The sequence below is a fragment of the Dermacentor albipictus genome, chromosome 5, assembly GCF_038994185.2.
Source record: "Dermacentor albipictus isolate Rhodes 1998 colony chromosome 5, USDA_Dalb.pri_finalv2, whole genome shotgun sequence".
In the NCBI taxonomy this organism is placed as follows: Eukaryota; Metazoa; Arthropoda; class Arachnida; order Ixodida; family Ixodidae; genus Dermacentor; species Dermacentor albipictus.
The window spans coordinates 30,211,533-30,228,382 of record NC_091825.1 but is presented as its reverse complement, the minus strand read 5'-3'; the positions used below and the strand labels follow the sequence as shown (position 1 = coordinate 30,228,382).

Genomic DNA, 16,850 nt, shown 5'->3' with positions numbered 1-16,850 from the left:
CACAACGATAATATCGTCATCTGCCTTGCTTGCGTTTCCTTTCCTGAAAACTCGGCGCTCGCTACTTTCCTGTCGAGAATGCTGCGTTACTAGCCACCGTAGCTGCGTCACACTGATAACGCGCATGCCGTTCGTGACTGGGAAGTACCGGGCTCGCAGCGTTAAAGGAAGGAAACGGGGGCAAGACAGATGACGATTATTGTTGTGGGACAAGATAAGCCCCAAAGGGTGTAAATTTTTTTTAGAGTGTAAGAGTGCGTTACCACACTCTTAAAACGGTTGCACCCTTTGGGGTGTATATTTGTCCCACAAGAATAATCGTCAACTGCCTTGCTTGCGTTTCCTTTCTTGAAACTCGGCGCTCGCTACTTTCCTGTCGAGAATGCTGCGTCACACTGATAACGCGCATGCCGTTCGTGACAGATACGCCCCAAAGGGTGTAAATTTTTCTAAGAGTGCACGACAACAGCGTTAGCAAATCCGGAATAATGCTACTAAAGACATTTATATTCATAACACAGCTTCATCGTCGTTACACGACTATCGGAGCACTTTAACGCTTTCATAAGTTCGGTCAGTCTGTGCCAAAAAGTGTGACTCATTTATAGGAGGCAAAAGTTCTATAGCGTGACGTAATAAGTTGTTCTCAAAGTGTATGTCTAAGTTATTGCAAGATTACTAGGGAGATTAACTTTTATGGTAATTGTTATAGATTGTAACCAACTAATCTTTAACCACGACCTACTGTCTTTAACACCCGTTATCTGCTGCCCTAAATCCATTTTCAGCTGGCAACGGCGGCGACTCAATTCCGCGATGGCGGCCGGCGGCGCGTCGTCAGCTCCTTCCGAAGATGTGGACCTACTTTATCCAGAGCTTATGTCGGTGAAGGCCATCGTCAAAATTTTGAAAGAGGTGAGCAAACGTTTTGGCTCTTTCGCGGGCAAAAAACACATGTGCTGGATAACTTAGTTCCGGCAATCAACAACGCGCAGCCGTGTACCGGTGCCTTCGGCGTCGTTAGCGCCCGTTGGAATGTGTGTGTATGTGCGTTTTTAGCGATCTCAGCAGCCTGCCGTTTTGCTTTACAATGGCAGTGCTGTCGTTAGTTCGTTCGCTGCTTGCCGAAATACACTCCCATCGCTACTCACTGGTTTGTGGGCAGCAATGTGCCCGTCGCTTTCCCTTTTATCACACGTGCGATTTCGCGCTACTCTGAAAAACCGGTGTCGTGCATGAAGTAGGCGTTTCCTTGGTGCGTGCACGCATTTACTGCATATTGTTTTAATGCGAAGCAGTCTTTGCCTCATTCTTGGCACTTTGCGGTAGGTAGGTAAGCTCCTGTCTCGCCTCGCTTTAAGAAAACGGAAGTAACGCGTGAGCTATGGTGGAATCGAACTTCTGCCGTCGAGCACAGCAGCCCGGTGTTATTTGTTTTTTTTTAAATTTTTTTCCTAACAAGCGTAATATTTCGGTTATCTAACAGATAAGCGACGATCGCCCCCCCCCCCCCCCCCCTTTTTTTTAACCTATATTGCCGGTTTTGGCCGTCATCGCGCACGTGCCGCACACGCGCTTCGCTCCTTCCAAAGCCGGCAAGCTCTTCGAAACGCGCTGCGCGCGACACTTCCTCGTCATCTTCCCTTTTTGACAGCCCGCGCCCTGAGCTGCCGTCTTAGTTGACTGCACTATCTCAAGGACCGGCCCACTTTCTGGGTACTTTCCTCGTAGCACGCTCCGTAGAAATTGTGCGACGTTGTACAGAGTTCGTGATCGCCCAAGTTAATCGTGCTTGAACATTTCTTCGCTGGAGTGCACATGTCATCGTCGTCTTACATACACCACGTTGCATAGCCACAGATACGTACGATTGCATAACACGTAGTCGCTGGTGACTTCATGGTCTGGGCTTCTCAAGTTTTCGCTCGTCCAGTACCCGTGTTAGAGCCGACAATTGCCATGCAAGCCCTCGTCAAACTGCCGGCGTAGAAACCATGTCGTTGCCGCCATAGACCTCAGACTCTGCCCAGGCGGCGCTGCGGAAAAACCCGTCACTAGCGCCCCCATCGCAGACTTGGCGCGAACTGAGTAGTGCAAAAAGAGCTGTCCACAAGCGAAGGTGCATAGGCCACAATGGACCCTCCGCTTTCGGTTGTGTTGAGGCATGGTTTCCTAAAAATAAAGGAGCTGGAAAGCTTCTTCCGCCCATACACGCTTCGGAAAGGGAGGAAGCTCAGCAGGGCGAAGTACGTGTACAATATAAAAGAAGTCTCAGCTAGGGGTTATTTCGGCGTGTTGCAGCGCGCAAGTACAGAGAGCATCAGGTTTGTTTATAGGCATATCAGCATAAAAATCTAAGCATCTCAAATTAGTTCATATGAAAAATGTCCTGAACACAAGACTTGGGTATCTCCTATATTTTTATGCATGTTATTATTGTAATGTTTTGTCTCGCAATTATTTACAGAGAGTAAATCCTTTCATAGCCTTTTCCAGGGCAACAAACAGAAAACGTTTTCCAAGGCAGCAAACAGCGTGCGATCATAACGAAAATAAGCTTCCTACAGTGCCTACGTGCTGCATCTTTCTTTCTCGCAGGAGCTACAGCATCGCTCAGTACCTTAATTTGAACTTTTTGCAGGCGCTTCGAGCAACAAGCGCGCACAAATAAATGTAAATAAACGCGCCATTTTTTTCTTTACACGTGCATTATTTCGCAATTACTCATCCAGTGCTTCTACAGCGACTTTATTGCTCACATTTGAAAAACGCAGCCGAGCAGGCTCAGCACATTGCGAAGTGTGCTTGTTGTATTGGCACAGGACATACAAAATACCGAAAGTAGAAATGAGCTCGCGATACAACGATGCTCTAGAACAGGATTTTGAATTCAAAAACGAAACAAAATGTTTGGTTAAACTGGCCTGCCAAATATCTCCGTTCTACTTGTTGAGTTAAGCGGAGGCGGACGTCTGTTAACAGGTGGAGATATCGATGGCACATAAGCAGGATGGTTCGCAACGTTGTTTTTTCTGTTACCAACGAAGTGGCGACTGCAGATTCTTGAGTGTTCGCTTGGTTACCATGGTCCTCCGTCAGGGCTACGCAACACAATTACAGCAGAACAAAATTGTCGCACTTTCTCATGCGAGCCGCTGTGTTGTGGGGAATGCAAGTAATTAGATTACCCAACAGATTGAACGGCCCGTATCCAGTGCTCTCGCCTTTCACCTTCATACGATTGCGACGGAAGTCGGTAAAACTGAACAATCGCGGTTGCCGTCATTTCCGCCATCAGTCTGAAGACAGAGCCAGCAAGCGCTTTATGGCAGTTCGGCGGCGCGTTTGACTAGCGTAAAAATTCATAGCTCTCTGTCTGGGTGTTAAATGCGCAAAACACTCGCAATATGGATGAAAATCTAGTTAAATCGTTGTTTCGCATTCGCTAGCTACATGGGCAACTTAGCAAGGGAGTCGGGCTTCGCACTACTCAATTACTGCCTCTTCGCACCGACAGGTGGCGCTGCGCGTCTTGCAAAACTCCAGAGTCTGACGTCTATACGATCGTTTTCAACTTTCTCGTCATCGTGCTGCTATCGTCACAGGCACCGTATGCCCACAATGCACACAAACTTCTCAATTTACACGCACACATTAGTACACTTGGTGTCGCTTTGGGGTACCCCAAACAATGCTAGAGAGCCTGCTGGTGTTGCTTTGCATAACGTCGATTGCCACAGTGCGAAGGATCTGCACAATATCTTTTTCTATTTTTATCTAAATTTTCTGCATTTTCAGTAGATTGTAAGTCTTCCCTTTGAATCATCGTTGCTTCACAACTGAAAAACGTGTGATATGTGAGACGAATCTTGTTGTACAGCACGCCTAGTGATTCTGGGTGTGGTAGTGCTTGAACACTGCGCAATGTGCAATAAAGTGGGTGTTAAGAATGAGCAAAACATGCACAGATTGCACTCGAACTTCTGTGGCGGGGCCCTGCAAAACGTGTGTACTAAGATAGATGTGTTCTGTGCGAAGGATCTCCATGCTACCCTCGCTTACGGCGAATGTGTTTGGGTTTGTAGAAATCACCACAAAAACTGTATGAATGTGTGTAATTTTTGTTTTCTTTGGAAAACGCGATGTATAGTTGCACAAGTGCCACATAGAAAGCTGGGCAGTTTGCCTTAATTATACGCCTGTTGGCTGTCTGGTGAAATTGAAATATTTTTAAGGCACTGTAGGAAAGAATAGAATAACTGTTGATCACTTTGGGGGCTCTTTGATTGCAAGATTTGAACAAGACATCAATGCCATTAGTGAAACAGTTGCCCTAAAGGACTATAAAGCATGTGGACTGGTTTTATGATCAATACACAATACTCCGTGACCACCATCCATTTCATAGTGCATTACAGAAATGATTGTGGCATTGTGATAGATTGTTTCGACAGGTGTACATGATAACAGGTTAGTGCTTTGTGTAGTCTGTATATATATTTATCGTCGCTTCACATGCAATAACAGTGTATACCACAGAAGTCACAAAATAAATATGCCAGAAAAAAATGTTCTCTTTTTTCAGGGTTCATTTGAATGTCTGTTAGTATACAAGACAAGCAGTACGATTCAGAGCTATGACAAGAAAATCTCTAAGCAAATAAGTATGGGTCATAGAGCATATGACAGCCTTTCTTAGAGGAATACTGACGGAATATTTTCAATATAGTGAATATGGATATAATGAATTATGGTATGTGACAAATAAAATCTAAATCATGCCAATATCAGCGCATAATGATTATGTGCTTATTGCAAGTATCGGATACAATGAAAGTATTTTCATGTCAGATGAAACTTTTTTATAACGAGGTTTGAGTGTGGCATGTGGAAAGTAAAAATGACACCTCAGTGGCTGACTTGTGCACCACCACGCAACTGCCATCAAGCATGCTGGGAACAAAGAAACTTGATTTCTGTTGAACTTGTCTGGAGCATCATTGCAAGAAGAAATTACACTGGCAATTGCCACATTCGCCTGAGCAAGTAAGAGATGAAAGGCTAGACTATTTCGTTCTGGTTTTAGACTTGGTGTCGTATGTCATCTCTTGTAGCACAATGTTTAATCTCATTGTGTGAGCCACTCTTCCAATGTGGCAATACAAGTAAACAGTGTGTACTGCTTGACAATACTGGTGAGCAACCTGTGACTATTTTGTTATCGCACCCCAATGCAGAATATTGGGTTCATTCATTTGCAGAACATTCAAGCAAACTGTTTTGAAGTGTACTGACTGGCTGCCATGGATGCAATCATTCATTTTCATGAACATTCTGTGCAGAACTACTGGTTGTAATGGTGAGCTTTGTATCATATGTATTTGAATACAATGTATGAAGAAGCTGTGTAAAACCAGCTGGCATATGGGGGTGAAATGCGAAAACACCCGTGTACTTAAATTTTAGGCACACATTAAAGAACCCCAGGTGGTCGAAATTTCCAGAGCCCCCCCACTATGGCGTGCTTCATACTCAGAAAGTGGTTTTGGCATGTAAAACCCCATAATTAAATTATTAACCAGCTGGCATACAGCAATGTACAGTTGAAAGATTATAACTCATTACTGGACTGCAGTGTGATACGGGGATATTGAAACAAACCTTTGTAATGCTCTGGACACTGTTTGTCTGTTGATAATGAAGTGGCTAAGCGAACTATACTCTACCTCACCAGTTGCATTCAGTGCAAGAAAAAAACTACAGGTCTTACTAGCCAATGCAAAACGAGGGGAGGTTTGCCCACTGTGCACTTCTAGTCCTTCTGGTCGTTTAGCTGATCCGGTATAGTGCACAAAGAGATTGGCAGCAGACAATGGGCAAGTCCTCTGGCTTCTAATTCCTCATTAGCTGATGGGGCTTGTAACTTTTGCTGCACTGTATGAAGTTGTTGTGACAAAGTATAGTCTGAACATACTTGGGGAATCAATAGAAGCAAAAGACAACAGGACTACAAACTTTTTCCTTCTTGGTCTTGTCTATCCCTCCAGATTGTTTGCACTGTTTGCTCCCAAGATTGCGATGTGATGGTGTTGATAAAGCACTTGGGGGCGGAGGGGTTCAAGTAAGAGCTAGAAGACTTGAAAGGGTGCTCCCTTCATAAGTGGAAACGGGCAAAATGTAATTTTTTAATTTAGAAGATGAGAAAGAGGTCTCACGCATGCAATTGCCATTCCATCACAGCGGTATGTGAAGCACCCGCGGCTCGAGGAACTGGACAAGGCGGATCTTGTGCAATTGTACGAGAAGACGGTGCTGCCACTGCCGCAGCGGGAGTACCGGGACACACGGTCGGGGCGAGCCCTGTCAGCCCTGCAGGAGCGGGCCAACAGCCGCTGCAAGCGGAAGGCCTCCCAGGAGTCTTCCTCTGACTCAACGTCCACAAAGCACCGGTCAGTTATGACTCTCATTGTGCATAAACGGCCAGTCTTGTACTCCTATGGTGTAGTGAAATTCAGAGATGCAGTTCGACACGAAATCGACACCAGTCTGATAAAGGTATGTGTCAAATCCCACTGCGGCCACCAAATATTGCAACTTTGGGAGACAGAGTCTTGGAGTTGGCAGAGGGGAAGCAACATTGGATGTCAGCTGTAAGACAGATATTACCATTATGTCATACAGCTTACAGCTCAAGTTTAGTATGGCTTGACTTCAGACTTGGCTTACCGGTCTGTGGTGTGCACTGACTTACAAACAGAAGTTTGTTAGCATGGTGCTTGAGCATTTATTTATTGCTTTCACTGGGCTGTGGTCAATTTCTTGTGCATAAACAAAACATTCATCTTGCTATATTCAGCCTGGCACCTACATACGCCTTGCAATGAGTAGACTAAGCACAAACACCCTAATTTTTTATAGTGCATCCGAGCAACTGATAATCTCCCCAGATGACTGCTACACTAACAATAATTCTGAAGACCGTATGGTTGCAAAGAGCATCCACACAACGGTGGAGGTGAGCAGATGACGCAGCTGAGCAACACTACTACTCTCGACCCCACAGTCTCTACAAATACTTGTGGCATGTTTAGTTGAACTGAAAATACCCGCACTGAGTATGATGGGAACCTAGCAAAGCGAGCACAAATATGGAGGAAAATGAAGTGATGCCAACGCTAAAGCAGCTGTCGCAAAAAAGATCTCAGGAAAAGAAAACTGACCTTGGTTCTGACTTGCAAGGCATTCCAGGTATGTTAGTCTACTCATTCATGGTGTTCAATGGCCAGCGAATGTGAGAAGTAGCTTGGCATTTTCCACTTGTACAGACAGGAGACAAGGGGCGGACAACAGCAGTCTGTGATGTGTAATCACGTGATGTGCTATACCATATTGTGTGCATACAGTATGAAAGCAGGTGCTGTGATATTCTGATGTCGATATACTAGTATATATTCCATGCTGTCCTTTAAAAACACTGGCGAGCCCCAGTGACTCTTTCGTTCGCTTAACTCAGTTACTTCAAATAGCATTTATTAGTGCCCTGGCTCTTCAAAACCTCCCGCATGATCTTTCGAAGAATACAGTGTAGGTGGTGTTCTGGTTTCAAAGAGTGTGCATTCCCTCCCAGACTGTTTCTTTTCTTGCTTCTGCCTTTTTCTCCCCAGTCAGTTGATTCGAAAGCCCTCGCTGCGCTTTTACAGCGAAGCTGTATATGGCTAGCCAATTTGTCCGTCCATCCGTCGGTCACCTGTATGCCGAAAACTCCTCCAGCGCAACCACATGCATATGCACGGAAAAGAATGAGACAGAGAGAGAGAGAGATGCACAATTAGCCAACACCACTTAGATAGCACAAGGCCTGTTTATTTCTATATTTGACGTCACACTACCTGGCCGGAAATTTCCATTGATAAGGCTGGCATGATAAAAGCGGTGATGTCAAACTTACTGTTGCCTACTCCAGAGCATCCCCATTAGATTCTATGGCAGTCGGGCCAGGTAACGTGACGTGATGGATAGGAGTGAAAAGGCCTTGTTCTATCTAGGTGGTGTTGGATTAGCTGCGCCTGTACTGACGTTGCTCTCCATCACAGCTGAGCGCACGCACAGCAATTTCTCTCCGGCTCCGAAATGGGTAGGCCACGCGTCGTATGTACTCTTGAGGAGTAGGCAGCTTTCGGTCAGCAACACCATGAGCAGAACCAGGAGCAAGCTCGTCTATGCCGTGCTGATGCTGCAGCCCAGGCACAAGAACAGGCTCGCGCAGCCAAACGCAACCAGCAACTGCGTACCAAGGATCTGGCAGCCTGCCAAGCTGTTGTTTAATGAACAGTCGGGATTAACCCAGTGCCAAGCACCGGGGTTGCATGTTTCTGCTTCGCTGGTTAACCATCTGTACAGTGTTTGAGCAGTGATTTTTTTCATTGATGGGGAGCACTTTCTCTGTAGTGGTGACAGCTGGTGCAGAAATTTTTATTGTAATCGTCTCCTGTTTCGGTAAAACCAGATAATTACGTATTTGTGCACCCGGAACAAAATTTATGAAAATGTAGTTAAACCTAATTTCTCTGTGAAGTAGTGCTTTCTTGTAAGGGATAATAATAAATGCAAGTGTTATAAAACTAATGAACGCTGCGAACTTTTTATGAGCAAGTGGTCAAGATATATCACATCATTACTTTTATTTGGTACGTGGTACATGCCTCATTTTCACTTACCAATAAAGCAAAAACCAGCATATATAAAAATATTATATACTATTCAGTGGCTGCCAGCCTTGAGTATTGAATCCTTGTTGCTTATTTAGCAGCTGTGTTTGCATGAATACAATAGCCCATTGAATCACATTTCCTGCCCATCACATACATGCAAACTGTGGTAATGCATCAGGAAGTGAGTTAACACAGCGCTGACGTGTCTCTGCATTAGAAACAATAGCCGTGACGTTGAGGGGATGTTTACACAACTGGGTTACATTTACAGGAGAGTGGTTGATTCATCTAGTTGGTAGTTCATTAATTTTATTGCAAGACGGCATATCACTAGCTTACAGAACAGGAAAATAGCAGAGAAAGATGAAAGGTAGAACAGGTCTATATGATGACACAGAAGTACTCCCAATGCATACGATAATGTACACTCGTAAGATAAGGAATAGTACAACACCTCCTGTGAAGCTTGCCCGCCTGGACAACTGTTTATAGTACTTCTTTTCTGTTAAAACATGTGGAGAGAACAAAGTAAACAAAGGATCACCTAAACTGTTTCCATTTATTGTTTTCATTAATATGGCTTCTTTTGAATGTATTAGTAATGCCTGAGAAGAAGGATATGTAGTGATGATTTCATCACATGATTTGCGAGCAGCTCTCCTTGCCATTATGTGTTCTTGTGAATGATTTCATTTGTTCAAACGTGTCCAAAAGTCTGCAATGTCGTTGTCGCCTGTATAAAAGTTACTAAAATATACTGAACTTTCCTGGTGGAAGACAAAACCCCCAGTTTCTCATTAATTTTGGTGCCAGACAATGAAAAAAACCCCTAGTTCTCGCCAGTTTAAATCTTCCAAAACTCTAGATTTTTATGTCCCCTGAATTAAAAAAAATTATTGGATTGATTGAATAAATGTTTTATTTATAGAATGGCTCTTTGGCCTAATACGAGTGAGTAAATGGGGAAGGGGAAAAGTATGTCAAGAGTACGAGGCATGATGCCAGCAACAGGGTCTCCAACCGGTATGAAAAGCCAGGAAGGACTGCACGATAGTTCTCTAGACTGCCCACCGGTCAGATTCACTCCTTGTAGCTTGGTTTGTCTTCCTGGCAAAGGTTCTTTCTCCACACCAGATACCATGTCAAAATTTCCCACATCAGGTGACTGGCGGTAGGTCGTACTGGTTGTTTGCAGTCGCTGCAGGTATGGCCACTGTTGCAGGCGCCATGTACGTCATTGTCAGCATAAATATCTTGCCGACTTGCCTCTGCTCAATGTCTTGCACAAGTCTGCCACTTTTCTAGTACGTCTGGCATGAGGGCAAAGCCAGACTGCAACGAAACGCCATGCGCCCTTCTCCTCAAGGGCACCATGCTCTCAGTCGGAGAGTTGATGTCAGTAGCTCAACTGTGCCTGTGTAAATGGTTGCACTGCGACGTCACTTACAGTAACAGGCAACTTCAAGAATTATTCAAAGCAACATCATCTATCTGTTTGATCTGTTGCTTCAATAGATGAAGTAAAGTTTAGAGAAACAGCAAAACATAAAAACCGAATGTCTGCATATCTGTGTTTTATTTCGTACCGTCACAAAAGAGATGTACTTCTGTTTAATCTGCTTGTTCCCACTTCGTGCGCCCAGAGAACGAGACTATGCTACTTTCTACCGTGTTCCAGCATGTGATCTTGCTCTTTCATCCGCACACCTGAACCTCAGTGTTCATATAGCACTGAATTATCATTCTCCTAGTTAGGGGCATCGTCCCTGATGGTGGTTCCAGCAGTACAATGAGGTGGTATGTGCATCATGGTAAGGATCCATCAGCCGGGCCAGCCCCTCCAAACGTGCATACACTGAGGGATCCATTTCGCAGAAGTAGCAAGACAACAAGGTAGGTGTTCTTGTGCACAGCGCACAAGATGGAGCACTGAGCAAAATGAAACAAACACGACAGCTCGTGGGCTAGCACGCGGAACCGTCACTGGAAGTGCACCTCACAACAAAAATGTTAGAAAGAAAAAAAGGGGAAAGGCAAGGACCATGATATGTGCATGACGTGATCCTCCAGCTCCAGTATGGGAGAACGCAGGGAAGGAATTTCGTTTGCGGAGGCTAGACGAGGCAAGTGGCGAGAGTGTCAGTCTTGGCAGAGAAGCTTGTGTCATGAACTGAGAGGTTGCAGCAGTGCGCCAGGACCAGAGGACCAGCTTAGCAGGCCCTTAGAATGGACCAGCATGTGCTGTGCTTGCACCGTGAGCGCGGGCTGGTCGCAACTTAATTTTTCTCATCTTTTGCCATGCCGACCGAGGGCACCGACCTCTAGCATTCGCACACAGCGGCGTTTGTGGGTGCTAAAAGGCCCCTCGCCCAGTTGGAACGGCGAAATGTACTCGGCAACGAAGTAAAGACTGTGCTGTCTTCATTACATGCAGATCTGTGGATACTTTGGCAACATCTGCAGGGAGTTTTGTGAGAGGCATCTCGAGGTAGGCCGGTTTGAGGTGGTCTAATGAGACTACCTCATCACAACCATTCATAGGATGGTGGCGCGCTTCGGCGTCTTGTCGAGGACATGGTACGGTTCATCGTAGGAGGATGTAAGAGGTGTTTTACGGCGTCTCGTCTGAGAAAAGCGTGGTTTCGAGACACAAAGTCCGGGTGCACAAAGATGCTGTGGTCCAAAGGTCGAGGTGGGACGGGAAGCAGTTGCTGAATGCAGTTCTGTAGGTATTGAAGGTACGGCAGCGGCTGCAGCGAGCGGTCCGAAGGAATGAACAAGTCTCCAGGGACCCGCAGGGGTACACCATAGACGAGTTTGGCCGGAAAACAGCCAAGGTCACAACAAAGGACAGCGTGTAGGCCGAGAAGCACCATAGGAAGATGGTCGACTCAGTGCTCCCAATCCATGTGCTGTGGGGTCTGATGTGGGATTCTCACACCGTACTCTTAGGACAAAGGAACGACAACACAGTAGTGCAAACAATCACAAGGGCATTTATTGCACCTTTCATACATCAATGCCTGCTAGCCGAGTTGCTGTCCACAAAACATGCCGATGGGCGCGCGAGAAATCTAGAAGTCCGACTCACCGCTACCAGGAGCGAGCAAATATGTTCGCCCCATGCTGGATCCCAACGCCTGGTCGTTCGCGTGTATGGTCACGCGAATCGTGGCGCGTTCGAAGGCGGCCACGCGAGGCGGTCTCGCAGAAGCATCGGTCGCCGCGCGCGCGGAATGTCCGCGCTGTTTGCCGACCCGCCGGGAAAAAGGGTCGCTGCACGTGCGGCACGGCACGTCCGTCCCGCTTGCTGTCTCGAACCCAAAGAGAGCAAGCGCCTTCCTTTCGGCGCCCAAGTAGCCTCGCGGCGTTAGCAGCGCAACACTCGCGCCATCTCTCGCACTGCGCTTCAACCACATCAACCGCGCGGGCGTCACGCAGGCCACGCGGCGAAGCGGGAGTACAGGAGACGCGCTATGCGAGAAAAACATCAGGGTAGGCGCGAGGGTCGCGCATCCCCACATCCCCCCAACCTTAAATCACTTCTTATTCCAGCAAAACATGTGACACGGTCTAACATTAACCCGTGCTTCGCGAACAAGATAGTGCAACAGTGGTCGCGCCGAAGAAATGTCTACACGCTGTCCATAACATGCGAGCCGACTGTCCTTGAGTGCACCGCTGGCGTCCGCCGGTCACAGCAGCGGCTTTGCATCCTCGACGGCACGATCCTAGGCCAGGACTCCGGAGACGACGACGCAGTAGTCGGTACGAGCAAGCGTCGCTCGCGCCGACGCGCCCTGCTGGCAAGAGCCGCCGTAGCTGTCGGTGACCGCCGGCTCTTTTGTCCGCCGCCGAGGGTTGTGAGCTGGATACAGGAGGCCACCGAAGTCGCCGCGCCGAACTGGCCACAACATCACCATCGCCCGGGGGGGCTCGATCGTAGTCCGGGGCAGCAGCGCAGGCGATGTGCAGGTGACAGCAAGCCAGGGGTGACTCCAATCACGCTGCGTACACTCGACACACTCGGCAAACACTGAAGTAGTGCAAGGGAGAGGAATTCTGCATGCGCATCGCCCACGTGGTGCGATGTTCAACTCGGCTAGCAAAAGATCGGGCAGCTACTCAGATGCTAAGTTCACGTGAACGAAGCTCGCTTTCTTAAGTCGAACGAGTAATTTCAATTCGTGCGAGGCTAACTAGAATGAGGGAAGCAACTTGCAACACCTCAACGCCACGGTCCACCGGGTTGTGTCCCTCCGCGTGCGACAGGCAGCTTCGTAAAGCCTTAGGCCTAAAGCGTCGCCCCTCTGACAACAACCGGCATCCAAAAACAACACCCAAAATGAGCGCAAAACAGGCAGCCGCGAGGAGACGTCAGCTCTGTGAGGTGGTCCTACTCCGCTCGGTGCACACAGCATCCGAGTTGACGGCGCCCACCGTCCCAGACGGTGTCGGAGCGCCCGGTGCCAGGCCGCAATACCAGTCAGCCCGTAGCGGCACCCGTGGCCCGCGGCCACCCGGCTCCCAGAGCCGCGACTTCATCCGAGTCAAAGAGATAGAAGAAGCTATTTACATAAGAAATTCGGACCACCCACGAGGCTTCCGTACTCACTCGCTTCAGGCCTGCCAATATGCTCCGCGGGCGCTATGCCCCGCTCTCCCACGTGGCTCTCGTACCGACGAATGTCATTTAAAAAAAAGAACACTTGCGAAAAGGCTTAGCATGTTGACATGTTCAAACACACTACAGCCACCGTCACCTCACTCAAGAAAGCACGCCGCCGACGCTAGCGATCAAAATCCACGCTAGGCCTACGCTTCGGTTCAAACAAAGGTCTCGAACGAAGCAACACTTAAAATGATCGTCCGATGCCCCAAGAGTCCCACGTTGGGCAGCCAGATGTGGGGTCTGATGTGGGATTCTCACACCGTACTCTTGGGACAAAGGAACGACAACACAGTAGTGCAAACAATCACAAGGGCATTTATTGCACCTTTCATACATCAATGCCTGCTAGCCGAGTTGCTGTCCTCAAAACATGCCGATGGGCGCGCGAAAAATCTAGAAGTCCGACTCACCGCTACCGGGAGCGAGCGAATATGTTCGCCCCATGCTGGATCCCAACGCCTGGTCGTTCGCGTGTATGGTCACGCGAATCGTGGCGCGTTCGAAGGCGGCCACGCTAGGCGGTCTCGCAGAAGCATCGGTCGCCGCGCGCGCGGTATGTCCGCGCTGTTTGCCGACCCGCCGGGAAAAAGGGTCGCTGCACGTGCGGCACGGCACGTCCGTCCCGCTTGCTGTCTCGAACCCAAAGAGAGCAAGCGCCTTCCTTTCGGCGCCCAAGTAACCTCGCGGCGTTAGCAGCGCAACACTCGCGCCATCTCTCGCACTGCGCTTCAACCACATCAACCGCGCGGGCGTCACGCAGGCCACGCGGCGAAGCGGGAGTACAGGAGACGCGCTATGCGGGAAAAACATCAGGGGAGGCGCGAGGGTCGCGCATCCCCACAGTGCACAGTGAAGGCAGCCTTCAGCTGGCGGTGGAGCCATTCAACCATGCTGTAGGCACAAGGATTATATGCAATGGTACGGCACTCTTTAGCGCCAAGTAGGCAGTTGAGGGAAGTGAAGAGGGTACAGTCAAATTGCCGGCCGCGATCAGCGGTCACGATGATGAGGCAGCCAAAGCGGGAAACCCATGCCGAAACAAAGGCTTTGGCGACCATTTCCGCATTGATGTCCGGAATGGTCATGGATTCGGGCCACCGTGTGAAGCGGTCAGTCATTGTTAGAATGTACCGGCAGTCGTGACAGGGAGGAAGTGGTCTATCCAAATCAAGATGGCCGTGATCAAAGTTATGGCCAGATGGCAAGAAAGACTGCATGGGAGTCTTTGTGTGCCGGGTCACTTTGGCAGTCTGGCACGTGAGGCACGAACGTGCCCACTAGCAAACATCAGTGTTAATGCTTGGCTAGATGTAATGCTGTGTAACGACACGCTGCGTGGCTTGGATGCTGGAATGGCAGATGTCATGAAGGGATTCGACGACCACATGACGGAAGGCAGCCGGAATGAAGGTGCAAGGTGGAGCCGCTGACATGTCACACCAGAGTGAGCCAGGCACAAACGGGTGAGGAACAAGTTGTAGACAGAGGGAATGGGGATGGTCACACAGCGCTTGCAGATCATGGTCTTCCATCTGCACCCAAGCTAGACATTTGACCTCCACAGTTGATGTAGAAGTGCCGAGTGAAGTGATGCGGAAGAGTGCATCAGCTGCCTCGTTTTTGGTGCCTTTAATGTGCCGGATATTCGTAGTGAACTCCAATATGTAGGCCAGTTGACCAAGTTCACATGCAATGTACTTGGAAGAGTTTGTACAGAAGACATACCAGAGGCTTATGATCTGTTAGAACATGAAATAGCTGACCCTCCAAGAAGAGATGGAAGTGCTGGATGGTGGAGTAGATAGTGAGCAGCTTGCAGCCAAAAACGCAGTAGCGAGTCTTGGCACGTTGGAGCTTCTGCAAGAAGCTCAGTGGGTGCCACTTGGACTCAATTTGCTACTGGAGAACAATGCCGATGGCCACACTGGAAGCATCCACCATGAAGCGGGTCGGCACGTTAGTTTTCAGGTGGATGAGAAGCACCGAATTGGCGACAGCTTGTTTAGCAGCTGAATGGGGTTGTTGGAGAACTATGGGAGAGGCCTTTGCCCTGCAGGGGGCGTAACCAGGCTGCTGCTGCTGATGATGATAATGTTTAGCAGCCCTGAAAGCAGCTTGAGCTTCGGGAGAGCAGGAAACCGTGGATGAGGAACTCTTGGTCGGGTGAAGAAGGTCAGTCAGTGGGTGCAGAAGCTTAGCGCATTGCGGAACACAGCATCGGGAGAAATTCACTAGGCCCAGGAGCTCACGCAGCTGGCATAGGGTACTGCAGTCTGGGGTACTGCATAGGGTGCTGGTAAGTCTTGCATGGCCTGTACGTGGGAGGGCAACAAACAAATTTCCAGTGTCGAGGGAAGGGATGGAGATTGCTGCTGCAGCTGAGTCATTTTTGCTCATTCATAGGTGCCGTGATGTAGCGTGGGAGGAGTCGCGTGAGGTGGAGTCTGTTGGCACGGTCACAGGCAGTGGAGTCAGCCAGGTGCAGAGCTGGCACACCGAGGCTGGCTCAGTGGCCAGCGTGGACGAATCAGATAGAGGGTTGATCAGGGTCCAGTGGCAAGAGCGATGGCGTTTGTGACAGCCCCGATGGCATGCTGCACGGGAGTCAGCGTCAGGACGGCGATGTCACTGCTGGCACGTGCCATCATTGGTGGCGATAAAGGTGATGACACCGGAGATCTCACATAGTGCATTTGTCGGCCAATGAAACGTCATCGTGGCAGGTCGAGGTAACGACACTGGCATGCTGGTGGTGGCCCACAGGTGCAGGAAGAGCCTGGTGCTGGCTGTGAGGATGCTGGCAGAGATGAGTCGCGCACCATGCAGTCAACCTCTGGAGCGCCATGGAAGTTCAAGACATACTGCCGCAGCTCGTCGTAGGGGCATGGGCTAAGCGATTGACACTGAGGTGCAGCTGGAGATCAAGCAGTAGGACATCGAGGAGTACCTGGTACTGGAACTCCTGGATCCAAGCGCTGCTCAGCTCCAGAGCCGCCTCGAACTGTGCAAACCATGCACCAACGTAGCTTGACTCGAAGGGTGGCATTGGTGGGTTGAACTGGGGCTCCAGCCAGATAGCCATGGCAGCGTGACGCTCGGTGAAAGGCGTGTTCTACTGGGTCACCTGTGTTGCGAACTGAGAGGTTGCAGCGGAGCGCCAGGACCAGAGGACCAGCATAGTAGGCTCTTAGAATGAACTAGTGCATACAGGGCTTGTACTGCGAGAACGTGCTACCCAACTTTATTTTTCTCTTCTTCTGCCATGCTAACTGGGGGCATCTACCTTTAACATCTACACGTAGTGGCGTTTGTGGGCGCTGCACTTGCCTACTGAAATCGTGAATTCGTGACACTTCACATATCTTTAACTCCGCTAATAATGAACCAATTCAAAATTTGAAAAATTCTTGCTGTAGGGCAACCCCTAGGGGGCATGTAACAACTCCCAGCATGAGCACAATCTGAGA

General features: G+C 48.8%; 1 protein-coding gene across 3 annotated transcripts in view; it reads left to right on the top strand.

Annotated features, from left to right (window-relative positions):
- LOC135913842 (ashwin-like) overlaps window positions 1–16,850 on the top strand; it is a 32,056-nt gene that overhangs the window by 2,236 nt on the left and 12,970 nt on the right. Inside the window, exons 1-3 of one of the 3 annotated variants that reach the window (XM_065446540.1) lie at window positions 681–699; window positions 789–915; window positions 6,241–6,449. In XM_065446540.1, the coding sequence (XP_065302612.1) occupies window positions 817–915; window positions 6,241–6,449 (308 nt within the window). In that variant the 5' untranslated portion in view covers window positions 681–699; window positions 789–816. Of the gene's footprint in view, window positions 1–680; window positions 700–788; window positions 916–5,261; window positions 5,360–6,240; window positions 6,450–16,850 lie in introns of those variants that run through there. The other 2 variants (XM_065446541.1, XM_065446539.2) reach the window with 2 other exon arrangements.